General features: G+C 41.9%; 1 protein-coding gene across 1 annotated transcript in view; it reads right to left on the bottom strand.

Annotated features, from left to right (window-relative positions):
- LOC111871985 (homeobox protein engrailed-2a) overlaps nt 1-9,328 on the bottom strand; it is an 88,574-nt gene extending 79,246 nt beyond the window's left edge. Inside the window, exon 1 of the mRNA XM_023865435.2 lies at nt 6,152-9,328. Coding sequence (XP_023721203.1) covers nt 6,152-7,226 — 1,075 coding nt within the window. The 5' untranslated portion in view covers nt 7,227-9,328. The remainder of the gene's footprint in view (nt 1-6,151) is intronic.
- Between the last annotated feature and the right edge of the window lie 7,887 nt (nt 9,329-17,215).

Raw genomic sequence — 17,215 nt, 5'->3', positions numbered from 1 at the left:
CAGTTTCATCCGCATCTAACAGAATCGTTATCAGATTGTGAAGCAAAAGGGACTCGAAATTTAGTATGAAAATTTCTGCAGCTGCTCGGTAAAACAAAAGGAATAGCGCGTTCCGCAATTTCACCCGTTCAAAAGTACAACCACACTTTCTCCATTTTGCCGATACAGTGTCATTGTCTGACATAAACTGGGCAGAAGTACAACAATAATATTCCTCAAATATAACTGGGCCTTATTTCATAGTTCCCTACAGGTAAGTGCTTTAGTTGCTCCAAGATTTTCCCTGCTCCCAAATAGTTAAGAGAGCGCGTCCATATAAAATAAGAAATGTAGTTCCATCGGCATGCACCTAGCTGGCGTTAGTAGCGTGCGACCGGCTGCCTTCTTTACAGCAACCAAATAACCTCCTCCTTTGTATATAAAAAGTAATTCAAAGCGCGATAATACCTCTGACATTAAGCAATTTTTGGTTACCATAGCAACGGAATGTACAGCGTTCAATTGTTTCAGTTGAATTATCCTGACATGAATTCGTATTAGTGTTAATTGTCAAAATCGTTATGATGCATGTAATTCTGGCTAAAATTAATTTTATATTTTTGTAACGACCTGACAAAAATATAAAAAATTAGCCAAAATTAGATGTCACTACACGACTTATAAGGATTCGTTGAGAAGAATTGAACAACGAGTGACGAATTTAAGAATACTGTCTAATGAAGACCCTAAATGTAGATCGAAACATGTACCAGTCACTAAATAAATCAAATATAACACAGTGATATTAGATTGGTTAATTTTTTATAAATTTTTTATGTTGGCATCAAAAAGAAATCGTACTATTACACACAACAGGATTCAACCAATAAATACATTTCGTTACATAGTAGGCCTACTTCGCTAACGAGCGAACAATAATTGAAGTCTATCCTATTTATTCTGCGACTTCTGTTAATATTTTTATATGGATATGTGCAGAGTGCAATGACTTATAAATGAAACTGTTCACGATTGAATATTTGTGTGTGTTATTCGTGAGTGGTGGCGTTAAATATTGGTCTCGAAGTATAATTGTCTAACGTGTAGGACTAGAAATGAGTGCTGGGTAAGGCAGTGAAGTTACAAGCATAAAAGCTTCTAGGACTATAAAAATAACGAGCCTTCCTCTTGGATTGCAACGTGCCACTTCTCAGAAGACAGTACTCTTAGAAACTAGCATCACGAATATCTCAAATCCAACATATCCTATATTAATTTTCAGAATTGGAATGAACTGGAATTTTCGTTGATTACAAAAACAAAAACTCCATTATTTTAGTCCGCAAGCGAACTATACCGACCGAGCGACTGCCGCCTGTTGAAGTTAGTGCCAACTTTAGCGAATAGAGGGTGTAGCGTGGTCATCCCAACGAATTTCCACGGCTGTTAATCTCGGTTTTCTAAACCGGAGCCGCTACTTTTCCGTTCGAGTAGCTCCTCAGTTATCCTCACGAGACTAAGTGAACCTCGTTCCAGACCCACTACTTCTCAGAATAACTGGTAGAGCCGGGAATCGAACCCGGGGCCCCTGGATCTGTAGCCAGGAACTCTGACCACTAGACCACAGAGGCGGTCTATGATTAAACTTACATACAAATCAATTTAATAAGAAAGTTGTAGTACACAATTAGATTGTCCGTTTCAGAGTTAATGCCATTATTCGTATTTCAGGGTTAAGATAAAGGGGTATTGAGTCGTGAGCACATGCAATCTCTCGCCATAGTCTTTGTTTACTCTTGACTCTTCACAGACACGGCGCAGAAAGCCCGAGACCTCACCGACAGGTTGTGTTGATGTAGCGATATTCTGAAAGGATCTCTTGAAGTACTCAGAGAAGCGAAAGTTGTGATCATTTGGAACCTGAGTTCCTATTGGTCTGGCAGAGTTCCATCTTCGTGAACTTCTACTGCGCTCCGTGGCTTCGAATCCCAGAATACCAAACCTCAGTCACTTTTCAAATGTATAATAATTGAGAATCTTGAAAGTTAGAACTCTGAGTGGATTTATCGCCTATCCTGCACATTAACATCCATAAGCTTAACTGCACAATCTGTGCCCGTGGGTTCATAGGCCTAATCCAGAAAGTGTTTTCACCGTCTTTAAATTTAAGTTCTATGAACCGCCAACTTAATTCTTAATGGTTCAGCATCAAAATTTCGTTATTTTTAGGATACAAATTACATTTAGATCCATAGGATATGAGGGTTATATATCAACGATAATACTGAGTAAATGTTCGCCCACACAGAGCGCTACGTACGCGACGCACGCTACGTACCCTATGTTCGCTATACGAACAGAAAAATATCTCTCTTTATTGCCACTGTTACTGGCCACACAGACTTCCGTACGCTACGTACGCTATGTTGCCTATGTTAGCTGAGTCGCAGAGTGTACAAAGCGTACCTAGCGTACGTAGCGAACATAGCGTAGCGCTCTATGCGGCCGAACCTTAAAACGACAACACACTTTTGATGACAACAATTCCCTCTTTCCTATCCCCTATGTTCAAGTTTTCATGTTTCAAACATTATATTATTGTAGGATTCGAAGTTTTCATATCGGTGCATACGAAGATTTCTCTCGTGTGGTATATAATGCCTTATTCCCCATAAAGGTAATACTATCCCTGTAACAGACCGTGGAGTCCCAGAAGGTTCTGAGACATCGAGGCTCCCATATTTCTAGATTATCGCCGCTTAGATGGTGATCAGGCTGTCAGCCTTACGCGCCGGCTGCCCTTTACCCCCAAGAAGTTTCATAGTACTCATTTCTGTTAGAGGCTGAGTCTACTCCAGGGCCATAATGCGGCTGGAAGGATTAGATCAATTGAAAAATCTAGTGGCTTTATCGGGAATCGAATTCGCGACCTTTCGGCTTGTAGCAGTGCCTTAACGAACTATGCTACTTCGTGCCCCTGTTCTCCTATATAAACCGATTTTGTTCTACTTGCTAACTGTTTCATGCTGTTTTATGTCTTGGCTTATTCTTCGACCCTGAAGATGGAGGCGACGTGTTTCTCTGAAACGTCGGTTGGCATTCAACAGACTATACCCAATTATATTTCGGTTCTCTGCTCTACAAAACGTGGAAGTTGAACCGCTGAGAACGACGACACTGAAGAGCCTGCAACTTTACAAACACCCTGTTGTTACATGGAAATACGTGAGTACTTATTTCTTGATGTTGTTTCGTTTCGAAAGATTCAGCTACCTGTGAACAGCTGCTGTTATAATTTCACCGCAGAAGCGTGTCTTATTCACGTCATTAATATATTTCTATCGGAACCTGCTGTAGGCATCTTACCCTGGATATTTATTTCCCTTCGATATCTCTGCAAGTTTCAAGGATAATACCTGGAACAGACTGTCATCATCATCATCATCATCATCATCCGTCTTGTTTCATCACTTTACACACTCTCACATATTTCGAAATTACTTACGTCACCCTTTCAAGTATCGATTCTGGTAATACGCTAAGTTATCGACTGATGTCCGTTTAAAGACATTGATGAACAAGTCTGCGTATTCTTGGATGTGATGCCGCGTAGTCTATATCTTCAGAATCGAAGGGTAAGCCGAACAAGCAAGAATTATTCTTCGAACCTGAAGATGGAGGTGATATATTCCTTGAAAACTTCGGTACACTTCCGCTCCTCTTCAAATCCCAGAGGACAATACGCTTCATAGCCAACGCTGTGATAACCTCAAATCTTATGAGATTGCTGGTTAATCTGTAGTTTTTGCATCCTGTTGTGGATCATTGTAAAAAACTACGGAGGCCCATAGGGCTTTGAGACGTCGAGGCTCCCACATTTTCTATAGAATCGGCTCAGAGATGGCGGTGAATTTGTCAGCCTTACGCGTCGGCCTCCCTTTACTCCCTGGAATATTTCTGGTACTAATTTCTGTTAGAGACTGAGTTCGAATCTCACTAGAAGCACTGATGTCTGTGTGTGCGTTTATTCTGTGTTTGTGTTGTCGTGTGTGTAGGTAGCGGCATTGCGACAGGCTGATCTGTCCAAGGAGACCTACCGACTGTGTACAGGATTACGAAACTGAAAAAGCGGCCAGGATCTAACAAAGGGATGAAGAGATATAGAAAGAATGAATGTTAGAATGATGAATGAATGAATTTATGTGAGTACCTATGTAGTTTAAACTCGACAGTTTTTAAGCAATAGGCCAAATATCTTAATAAAACTTTTGAACATAAGCTATTTTTCCATGTACGTTCGAAGTTCCACTAAATGGAATTTATGAGAATAAAAAAGCATATATTAAAACTATGACGTATGTTCAAACATTACAAACAAAATGAAAAAATGAATGATAAAAGAATTAAATGCATAGACAGATGTAAATAAGGTAGTAGAACTCTTTGGGTGGGTTAGCTACTGCATCTAAGCTTAAGACAAGAACAAAAAGGGAGAAGTCTGAACTGGCAGACGTAAATATAAGACAAGGAGATTAATTATTTCATGCAACTAGAGGAGCTACTTTCATCTCTGAAAGAACTTAACTTCACGATTCAAATTTTCATGGAATTGTCCTAATTTTTTATTCATACACTAATATAAATTCGTAAGAGAAAATTATTGTGTAATTCAAATATTTGGAAATAGGAGTAGTCACTGCGACTGAAAGTTGGAAAAATGTTAGCCGGTCGTTTGTGTGGGCAAAGCTAAATTTTGCTTCTACAGAATGACAGCTTGTTGTCGCAGGATAATAATTAATTTAAAGTAAGCTAATATAATGTAAGAATCAGATAACGAACATATAAGCCTAAGACTTTGTACTAACCAATGCCGACACTATGTGTAACCATTTAAGGCCCAGTGGCTCTTAATACACCTCCTACTTTACAATTCACACTCTCTGAATCGTAACTACAGATTGGCTTCTGGCAATTCACATGAATTTTAGAATAAAAATGGATTTCTTCCCTAAACAACAAAGACTACTCTTGGAGAAGCAGTGTGTTTTCCATGAGGTAGGAACTAAATGTTAAATAATGTACTATTTAGGTTATTTTCATGCTTCGAAGTCAATTACAAATAGTTATAGAGTTAAGCCCTATTATGAGGCTCTCATAAGTAATTGGCGCCCGCCTAATGGTCTGTATCGCAAAAAGAAAAATATAAATAATAAGGCCTTGTGATTTTTTACTACATAGTCACCTGTATTAGAGTCGATTTATTGACCACTTATGCAGGTCTCAGCTATAAATAGCTATAACACTATCGCTGATATCCATATTTTACAAGCATTTTCCAGCCTGCAGTGTCGTTACCAGCCGTTTCTTAGCAACGGCTTTAATAGCGGAGATTCTAAAGACTCACGCACTCAAGCCTTCACTTCCCAAACTCCCGTACAGAAATAAATTAACTTGGTCGTCTCAGTTCTCTTCAATATAACTCCTTGGCACGGACCACGTAGAAACACCTCGTTTCCAAGAGTACCTCTATTGTTGCGCGTCGATTCGTTGCTACGGGAACGTGTTTACCGAGCCGTTGCCTTGAAACGTCTCTGGTGTATTCGCCTATCTCACAGTCGTCGCATAGTAACGGCTCTACACACTACAATTATGTATGTCTAAGCATTTTCCCAAAATAGCACCTCCTTTCTGTGAAAGAAATTGAAGAAACCTATTGCGGTTATTAATAAAAAATACAAAGGCAATAGTCTTACGTACGAATATAGTAAGCACTTCACGTTAATCCATTTTATCTCAATAAACGGAGACGGAATGTAAAGATAAATTTAAGGTATAAACCAGAATATAAGGTGACACCGTAGTTTGCAAACGAGAAAATCAGAATGAAAAGTAGTTTTTTATTTACGTTGAGTGTATAATAAAATTTTGAGGGTTTGAAGCTGAAAGAATTAATTTATATGTATTTTAAGGGCCCGAAATTAAGGCCGTCCCATTTTCTAAGAAACGGCATTTTAAAAGAGAACGTTCACCTGAGATTCTGATTAATGTGGCAGATAGAGCTGATGATGCAGTGGGACGTGTGGGCCCATGGACATGCTGCATGAAGTCCCTGATGTCTGAAAATTACTTCGAAGCTACTTGAACTCTGGGAGAAAGAGAGAGAGAGACTCACCAGAAGACGGTCTGTCGGAGTAGCGCGTGCAGTAAACCCACGCGGGCCAGAGCTGAGGACCCTTCGTCGAGTCCCCAGTGACCAGCTTCTCGTCCGGAGTTGAAGAGGTGGCAGACACCGTGCTGCTGGCGGGTGACAGTGGAGGGCTCGCGGTGCCTGAACTCTGGACCGGAAGCTGGGCGTCTTTACTCCTCGCATGTCGGTGATTCGACGAGGCTTTGCTATTGGCAGTTTCCTCAGGAAGTGACGAGGCCCTTGTCGCTGTGACGGGTGACCAAGACGAGGGCTGTTTCTTTGTTGCTTTCGGTGCTGGTAATGGTTGTACCCCTGGTAAGTGTTCGTGAGGCCGGTAAAGTCTTTGGTAATCACATATTGGGGTTACGGCCCGACGGATCGCTCCGGGCCTGTATAAAGATTCGTGTTGCTTTGAGGTTATTACCGCTCTTCTTCCGAAATCCGGCCTCAAGATGTTGGCTACAGAGAAGGGCAGTGTTGTCGGTTGGGGCACTCTTTCATTGTTTGTGGGGCGCGGGGACTGTCCGTTGGGGGAAGATCCTGGCTGCTGGTGATCTGGTGGGGAAGGCTGGTGATGACGGTTTTGACTAGGGGATGGAGGAAGAGACGATTGGGGAGAAGGAGACGCGGAATGGGGGGATGGTGATGAAAATGGCGGTGTTCTTGTATGTACGGGGTTGCATAAAGGCTGACGATTATGACTAGGAGATGATGGGGTTGATTTTGGGGTACGTGTATTGTGAATGGCATTACCAGCGTATATTAGGGGTGATACTGGTCTACAACATTGACACCTTTGTTCTTGGTGGTGCGGGGGGAACAAGGGAGGTGGAGGCTGTGGAGTGTGGTGCATAAGATGGGGTGTTTCGTGGGAAGCAGAAGGCGTGTGAAGAATTGAAGGAGGTTGCGGGCTGTTGCTGTTACAGCACAGACTCCGGCAAGAATCCGGCGATGCTGACCTGTTGCTGAGAGATGAGTGATCACTCCCCGGGCGGGTGCTCGACGCCGGACCAGGACTGGACGCGCTGCTAGGGCTACAGCGGTCAGTCTCCAGGGCCATCCCTACACGATTTCGCTCACAGCACTAGGCCTAATTGAATTTAGTGATATTCAAAAGAATATTTACAATTTTCCATGCCTTAGGAACGAATTTAAGTTTTTTTTCAAACACAGCATTTATTAATAAAGTCTTACCCAAAACGTCTCAGCCTAAAACAGTTCACTGAATATTACAGCCGATGCAGTTACCCGAGGAACCATGCAAGGCTCTGTTAGTTCATAACATTGCAGCACAAAACTCACCATCAGCCCTGCAAAGTTTTTATGTAGGCATCTAAGATTTTCATTGCAGTGGTTTGAAGTTGTAACAAAATCGACTTTTTTGTATCATGTTACGCAACTTGGCCACGGAATATTAAAACTGTAATTAATATATTTTCAATAACGTGTTTATCACTGTTGCTATCCATTATATGGAGGTTACAGCAAATACAATCTTGTCATAATTTTCTTCACACGCGCGCCACATTAAGAACGAGAGGAAACTGATCATGCTACAAGTCTGTAATTTTACGAAGCAGACGTGGAAAGAGAACCATTTTAACTGTTCTGTGATTGACGCGAAAGCAAGAAATATATTACAAAATATACAAAGAAAAAATTGGTTTGCTAGATTTTGAAGTAAAATGGCACATTCAAGCCTTCTTCATCGGTCTGGTGTTGGCTTTGCGTTACGAAGTCAAGTTCCAGGTTTGATGTTTTATAAACACGAGAATCGTGTCTGGCTAATAAGTCACTGTTCTCACCGCAACGTAGCAGCACCTGTCAGTGTCACTAATAACGGGTTCTGACACGATATAGATCGAAGAACTTGGAGATTTCGAAAGAACTTATCCATTTTAACGGAAAATTTTAAATGAAAGCCCAAGATTGTACATTTCTGCTAACCTGTTTTAATAAATGTAGTTTATATATAGGCCTCTATAAAGATATTATATAGTTATGTATTGTGATTACGATTTACACATTATTTTGGGCAAAAGTGTTCGAAGCCGTTAGCGACCTGTCATGTGTTAAATGCGTATTCTTAACATATCAAGTCCAAGATAGGTACTCTTTTCATTCGTCTCCTGTTTAAGACTTATACAACTTCATGCGTGGGGCACAGAGGGAGGGATTTCCACTGTTCTCCTCCTCCTTTCCTCCGTCTCACTCTTCCTTCAAACGAAGCTCTCTTTTTACCTCCCCTCCAACAATCCCTCTCCTCTTCCCTTCCTCTTCCACAGGAACGCTTCAATTTGAACCGCCTCCATGAACTGACATGTCCACGCTAATATTGTTATTAATGAATGTTAAGACAGTTTGGGCCATCCAGAGTGCTTAATGAGGTATTTTACACTGTCAACACTTATATAATTTATCGGTTGATTACACCCAGAATCTTGCATGTGTCGATACTTTACGTTTGTATTGAGTTTAAATAATTCTATTTTACTATATACAAACTCAGTTTTAAGTAAAATGCTTGTTTCGTAAGAGATCTGTTTTATGATTTTAATGTTTGAACTTGAAGAAACTAGTAAACCACTGGTTAATTCTCGCCCTTATCCTATAAGTAAGTGCCTAGTGATGACAGGCACGAGGAAAAGCAGAGTTCAGTTCACTTGGTTTCGGTGGTCGGGTCTGGATACCAGATGTATTGTATTTATTGTCTTATATGACCATAAGCGGCGTTGCGAATACTGAGATACAAAACACGTTAAAATGAAATATCGACTTCTAATCCTCTCTGTTCACTACATCACGACACCAACATTCACAGTTCACTTAAAACGAAACACGTAAAACTTCGACACATTACAATTATCAACGTTGACAACGCCAAAGCATTCAATTCTTTTTTTTTTTTTTTTTAGTTAACTTATCAAAGCCGAGGAGTTGTTTCGATCCGTTACAGACCAGATTCACGTTATTGTAAAACGACAGTGAAGAATTCGTTACCGCTTTGACATCCTGTCCACTTGTCGTGTGTACCACTGAACCTGTCTACTTGGCCTGTCCCCTACTCGGTTTGAAGACTTCATGTACAGATCACACGAAAACCAAAACATTTCTATCTAGATCTGACCCTCCCCCCTTTCCCCATTCTTCTTCTTCTTCTTCCTCATCCCTAAGCCCCATCGAACTACTAAACTTGAGCACCGCGCTTCTAAACGCAAGTCAAGTCTCCTCAGTCTACCCTCCCCTCCATTATATCCCCTCCACCTGTCTCTCTCCGACACACGCAACCCTGCCACGTACCAAGTTCACAGCTTATTTAAACGTCCTCCTCCGGTGCCCGCCCATGTAACAGACCAGCTCACCAATAGAAAGTATGCTTACATAATCCATAGAGCAGTTTGGGTGGGGATAGAAATTGGATACATCCAAGGGGAAAGGAACGCGGCGAGTTTGGATTGGTGGATATAGGAGGCTGTGAGAAGTGACGTTCGGTAGGTGGAGTCACAGATTGAGCTGTTAGATAATAACCGAAGCCCCATAAAACAAAAATCAAGGTCTGTAGCAGAATAGAGATTTGAAGAGTGAGTGAGACAGTGAATAAGAGACCATATTCTGTTACGCTCTGCTACAGGGGTACCGGGGTGGATTAATAAAATGGTAGGCCTATATTCTATATATATATTTATCCGTGTGTGTGGGTGTGTGTGTGTGAATTATGAAGCTGAATGCGATGCGATGCGATGCGATGCGATGCGATGAGCTGGGTTACGTGATATTACAATTTTGTAACTACACACCAAATAGGCTATGCAAACTCGCGGCTGATATAGTTAGAAAAGGCCGGATTTCGAGATTTCCACCCAACGCAATAGAGATAACACACGTACGGAAAGCCTTTCAATGTTGGATGGTTATTTTGGTTGCATTCATTGAATATTAGCACCTTCAGATAAAGAGTGAAACACATAAAATCCTTGCAGCAAAAATATATTTGTTTTGCGCTTCCGTTGTGTACAGGAAACATAATTGTTCAAATGAAATAGGACATATAGGCCACAGTTTTACTTCGTCATAGCCTAATTTTGTTAATTACATGTTTATTGTATCGCAGGCCCTAGGTCAAAGGGCTAATTTAATTTTCAGCTATTATTAATTTATAGCGCAGTCAGTATAGTGACTTCTTACGGGCTCGACGACCGAGGGGTCGGAGTTCGAGTCCCGGTAAGAGCAAGAGTTTTCTCATCTCCACGTCGTCCAGACAGGCTCTGGGGCTCTTTCCGCGGGCGTAAAGCGGCCGTGGCGTGAAGTTGACCACTTAACTCCAACTGGTGCCGAAGTTAAAAATAAGTGGTTGTACGCACCCACTCCTCCCTACGTCTTCATGGCGTAGTGCTTAATTAGTTACACACCGGGGTAATTTTGCTTTTGCAATATAAATATATTTAGTGGCGCTGAAATTAAATTAGATGAGATTTATCATAGCGTCAAAAGACGCAATGACCAACAATGAATGAATGGGACGTAACGGGAAGGAAGCCGTCTCGGTCTAGTTTCATGCAATCCCAACATATGCCTGAAGCAACTAAGAAAAACCACGCGAACTTCAACATAGCCGAAGCTCGAAAGATAATCGAAACTTAGACCTCCAGAATATTACCCCCTAGCGTACTTGGTTGAGGCGCTACAAGCAGGAAGGTCGCGGATTATAGCCTTGATGAGGTGGACTTTTTTCAATTTACCTAACCCTTCCAGCCGCACTATGGCCCTGGGATCGACTCAGACTCTACCAGAAATGAGTACCAGGAACCTTCCTGAGGGGGTAAAAGGCTGCCGGTGTGTAAGCCTGACAACCTTATCGCCATCTGTGAGCAGCTTGTGTAGGAAATGTGGGAGCCTCAACGTCTCACGGCCCTATGGGTCTCCATTGTCTGTTACAGGGATAGCTTCACCCTCGGCTGTGATGTCCGGCAGACAAAGATGAGAATAATTCTAGGTAGCCTGCGGTCAGTCTCATGTTGTGAGGTTCTGCTATTTTTCAGGACACAAAAATCTTCTGTTAATTACGAGTTAATATTTTTATGTCCCTCAGCAGCCTACACCTTCTAATTTAGGTATTTTCTAGGTGTGACTTATTACACTCTTACTTTCCAGCCTATCTATATACCATGGCCACATGATGGTGATCAGACCATCATCAGAGTGTTCGACATGGGGTGCTTGAAATTGGTTTTAAGTTGCTTTTGCCTGTATGTAAGCCCTATAACAATTGTATTGTCACGTGGCAGTGTGAATATAGACGGGTTATGGATTGGTGTATAGATTTATTGACCACTTACAGATCGTAACTGAAAATAACTGTAACACTGTTTCTATAATTTACAATTCAATAGAACACACAGTCTACTGTTCTCAGTCTGTTACTATCCGTTTCTCGGCAACGGCTCCAACAGTATCTATTCCTCTGTCTTCCGGCCCAAGTCCTCTCTTCACAGACACCCGTACAGAACTAAGCTAGTCAAAGTCAAAGTCAAAGTCACATTGCGACTGACGGTCAGTCAGTCAGTAAGTCTTGGTGTCGAGCCCCATCTGGGGCTCATGACCAGATATTAATTTTACCGTTTGACAGTTACGGTTTTGTTTTCGTGGGGCGCCCTCTCTCTAAGCTATAACTTGTCCCTTGCTTATAACATCTCGGCACGGACAACATAGAAAACAGGTCTTCTATTGTTGCGTTAGCGTTTGTTGCTTTGGGAACGTGTTTACCGAATCGTTGTCCAGAAATTGGCCTGGTATATCCGCACATTGCGCGGTTGTCGCGTAGCAACGGGTCTTCACATTACAATGTTTACGAGCTTTACAACCATAGAAATATTAATCGAAATGTCTATTTACTGAAATCTAATTAGGACAGGTGTTGGGATAAAATCTAAACCAGCAGAAAGTTGGACGTGAGCCATAAAGTCCACATGTGTAGGGGCGTGATTTGCATGTAGCATAATAATTTACCAATAAAATGTCCTATATTAGCAATAATAAATGGTGCAACAGGATGTAACAAAATGCGAGTAACAAATGGACGTTCTATACACGGGGGGTGTTAGCTGCCTATGCTTAATCCTGTATTTAACAGGGCCTAATACGTATAAATGGCAGGTCACAGTAGCCTCGCGATCTAAAGTGTGAACTGTCTTCGCTTGCTTGGAGGCTGGGATCGTTGGTCCGAATCCCACTCAGGGCATGGATATTTGGTGTGTGTATGCGTTTATTCCGTTTGTGTGTTGTCCTGTGTTTAGGTGGAGGCCTTGCGACGTACCGATCACTCGCCCAAGGAGTGCTACCCTCTTTGAAAAATTATAACGCATCTGAATAAGAGATCAGGGCCTTGAAGAGCCTGTGAAAGCCATTGAAAGAAAATAAGTGTAAATGAAAAGGCTGTACTGATTACGCTCTAACCATAATACACATACGTATGATTGTGTTCGTCTTAAGTGCAACTTATCTAGTCACCCTTCTTCCTCCTCACTACATCTTGCGGCTGTGCACGGCCATCATCAGGTGTTGTTAACATTTTTGCAATGAATATCAAAGTTATATATCTGGTTATGAACAAGATATTTCCTAATTCAAATGAAACAGAGCTTGAAAATAAAATTAATTAATATCTTAATATTATTTCCATTGTATCGTCGTTCATTCATCTAAAAGATATTTGCTTAAGGGTATTTCTCGTTGTTGGATTTATTGACGCAGCATTCCGCTTACGGGGTGAGTATTATGCGTGTTATTTGTGCACTTCGTAAGCTTGTTATTGTCAGTTTGGTTATGTATGCTCCATTGGCTTGTACGTACCTTTCTCCACGCTGCTAAACTAGTTGCGTTGTTAAGTAGTTTGTAAGTATAGATACTGGACCGCGTCTGTGGTCTACTGGTCAGAGTTCCTGGCTACGGATCCAGAAGTGCGGGTTCGATTCCCGGAGCTACCAGATTTTCTGAGACGTAGGGAGTCTGGAACGGGGTTCAGCCTCGTGAGGATAATTGAGGAACTTTTTCAAGGTAATAGAGGCTCCGGTCTAGAAAACCGAAATTAACGGCCGTGGGGATTCGTTGCGCTGACCACGTGATACCCTCTTTCCGCTAAAGTTGGCACTAATTTCGCTGACAAGCAACGGTTCGCTCGGTCGGTATAGTTCGCTTGCGAATTCAAGCCACTGAGTTTGTTTTGTTTTGATATTGTAACGGATTTGATCAACGCGTTGCCAGGCAACAGCTCTGTAAATACGGTCCAACACGCAACAATAGAGGAGGCTGTATTTTCCGTGCCCGCGGTGACGTCAAGCGGCGGCGGATGGTGGTCACGTGACATGTGTTTCCTGTGAAGCTTGTCCGTTCCTCGGCTAAATGAGTGACAGAATTCTTTCGGTTCAGGGACCAGTCAGTTCTCGGCAGGAGATAGCCACGGGGAGTTCGTAGTTGAAGAAGAGTACAAGAAGTCTGCCTGTGAAGATTTGACGTGTGATTTGAAGATTTTATGTGTCCTGTAGCATGATGATACATGCTTGCTAGGTGCATTCAACTTCACATGCATGCGTCCCTCTGTTCTAATCTAACGGATGTCTACTTTTGAATATCTTATGTCATATTAGNGAGCGTTTTGTTAAAGTGGCCCATCGATAGCAACCTTCCCCTAAAAGGGGACAAAAACAGGACCTATCATTTTCTGGATTAATCACAGTTTAATTTGGGATATCATACGTCGTGTACTTTTATATGCACTAAAATATAACATATGCCCTAATTTGGCCTGCGCAGGGAATGGTTACATCCACTGTGCGTTTGATTCGAAACACTAGACAGAAAATACCTTTCAGGGATTCCCGAATCACATGCTTGTTCGAGAGAAATTCCGTGAAGTCAATAGAACAAACTATTTTAGTTGAAAACCGTTCGTGACTGATAAATCGTTTTTGTAGTATCAACCTGATCCAAGATATTTTTCGCACTCAAAAATTTGGTACGAAAAATTGCTGAACATTTCAACACAAATTTTATCTACTGTTATTTGTGGCGTATGCCGGAAGTAACAGGCAAATTAAAACTATCAATGTTTTGTCTTAGTATCTGTTCGCCTGAACGCGCGGCGCTGCTGTAGCGTGCGCCGCTCGATTGGCAGCTGTCAGATAAACAGGTCCGCCATTTATCGTGGCCGCGTGGCGTGATCACTCAGCTTCTATGTCTTCATTGTTATTATTGTTGTTATCATACTCGCAGTTTCGCTGTAAGATCTATTGAACTTTGGACGAAGTTAGAATTAAAACTCTTACAACTTGAATTAACAAGAATAACCTATAATTTCAGATATTGTCCGTCTTCTTCAGTCTTTTTCAAATATAACATTTCGAAAACTGGATCTGTTTCTGTCAACAGGTGTAAGGGTGGAAAGCAATACCATTTGGGGACCATGATCAATTAATTAGTTAGTTAAACATTTACAGATATGTCGTTCTGGAATGTCCTCTCTGACCAGAGGACGTGACTCTCTCTTGACAAAAGCCTGTCACTGTCAACCAGTGCATAATATTTACTGTTGCCCATATATGCTTTAGCCGCACGGTCTAAAGCAAGAACCGCCTTCGTCCGCTATAACACTGGGATCGTGGGCTCGAATCCCACTCGAGGCATGGATGTCTGTGTGCGTTTATTCTGTGTTTGTGCTGTCCTGCGTGTAGGCAGCGACCTTGCGACGGGCTGATTAGACGTCCAAGGAGTCTTACCGGCTGTGTAAAAGATGAAGAAACTGAAAAAGAGGCCAAGATCTAACAAAAGGACTGCAGAGCCGTAGACAGATAGATATGTGCGTTTTATATACGTAATTTGTCCCATGTCAGCAGGGAAGTTCTGAATGAAGTAGATCTATGCTTTCTGTTAACGTCAAATAGGCCCTATCAGCAAGGGGAAGAAAGGATAGGAAAATTATGAAAAAACTTCAACAGTACGAAAATGAAATCTACATATTGGTAGCGCTAAAACCCATCAATCATTAGAAACGCCCAAAAGACGAGCGAACACATTGTAACCTACGTTGTTACCGTCAATTAAGTCTGTCAGAGGGAGATAAGTGTTTGAAGGGCTGCCAGACCGACAAAAGTGACAGCCTATATTAAAACCTGCTTACGAGCCTATAAGGGGCCGAGATAGCGTAGTCGGTATAGCGACTAGCTACGGGCTGGACGACCGAGAGATCGGAGTTCAAGTCCCAGTAGAGACAAAAATTTTCTCTTCTCCATGTCGTGTAGACCGGTTCTGGGGGTCCATCCAACGTCCTATCTAATGGGTACCTGGAGCACTTTTCCTGGGGGTAAAGAGGCCGAGGTGTGAAGCTGATCACCCATCTCCGACTAGTGCCGAAGCCAAGAAAACCTAGGTCTATATATCAACTGCTCCATATGCCGTCATGGGGTAGTACTTAATTAGTTAAGCACAGGGACATCTTTACCTTTCACATGGGCCTATATCTGAGTGAGATTTATTCACTTTGAAATTGAAAAATTTATCATATAAAAAAAGTAATAATTTATATTTTGTTCTGGACGAAAGAGTTTCCTTTAAAACGCAAGCAGGGGAGACTATACGGTGTCATAAACCAAAAAACGACACTCTAAACATTAACGCTGGAAACCTCAAACATCATAGGCCCTTAGGCCTAGTATAGGTAACTTCTCTACAGAAGCAATACTACAGCACAGAATCTACTGACAGAGGTTCGAATTGGACACCTTCTGAATACGAGTAAAAATCGACACTGTTACCCCAGCCTGTTCGGTGAGACCACATCATGAGCCAGATTAATTCAATCCACACCTGTTCCTTCAATATTTTATTATTATACTCCCCTCTACGTCTAGCCCCCCCCCCCAAGTATACTTCTAAATTTCTCAATTTGTATTTTATGTCTCTTCCATCTTACATTCATTGATTCTGCCAATGGAATGATATTTCGTTGACAAGTATCAATTATGGCGCTACGCGTTAAGATACGCTGTTCTCTTCAGTTCCTTGCTGCTCCGTCGCTCTTAGGTTGAGATTATTCTCCTCAGTCTCTTCAAGACTGTGTTTATACTAAGCAACATACATAGCAGAAGCGGTTTCAGACCAGTAACCTAATCAGAGAGCCAATCACAAAGCTTATCAACATCATTCAGTATTCAGTATTCAGTATTGAGGGGGTGGGTTTCCCCATGCACTTAGACCACTTATTGGTTCATTGTGCGCCCCCTTTTAATTTCTACTGTCTCCATACCCTACCGGTACTGGTGCTCGCTATCAGCCCCTTTCTGCCAGCAAGGTTCCGATCATCTACTGGCAGTGGTATCTAATAGTTAGTCCCTTTCTGTCAGAGAGGTCGCCCCTCCTCTGGCAGTGATACCTAATATTTCCCCATCTACCGGAGGCATTGGAAACTACTTTGAGCTGGAAACCTTTTGGCCAAATTTAGCTCAGAGGTCCCCTAGAGACATGAGGTTCTTTTACGTGCCGTAAATCTACGACACGGGACCCACGGCTTAAAGTCCCTCCCGGAGGACTTGTTCCCTGAATTTTTCCGCCCTTAAAAATTCCCCGACTTCTGCCGGGTTTGAACCTGCGTATCTTGAGCCATGAGGTGGGAACGTTACCCCTAGACTACGGAGGCCGCTCATCAACATCATAATAAGATATTTATTTCCGAACTACCAACTAATGCATTAACTTCGTGAAGTTTCGTTCGATATCCTGAAACAATTATCCATTCGTTAAATGTCTCAGAGTTAAAATAACCTAAACACACAATTAGCAATTATCAGACAAAAGTTGTCACGTTTTATGTGTGTGACTATAGATGGGGTATAGATTTGTGAATGAATTTATTGACCACTTATATACACCACCGGGAAGTACAAGTACCTACAGCACCACTGTTAATCTCCGCAATTCACAGATCACCACAGCAAGCGCTAAACCTATTTCCAGCCTCCTGTGTCTTCAATAGCCGTTGGCTAGCAACTGCTTCCAGCG

This window comes from Cryptotermes secundus, unplaced genomic scaffold, assembly GCF_002891405.2.
Source record: "Cryptotermes secundus unplaced genomic scaffold, Csec_1.0 scaffold641, whole genome shotgun sequence".
NCBI classification, from domain to species: Eukaryota; Metazoa; Arthropoda; class Insecta; order Blattodea; family Kalotermitidae; genus Cryptotermes; species Cryptotermes secundus.
Note: the sequence above shows the minus strand (reverse complement) of the source record. Positions and strands in the feature narration are given on the sequence as shown.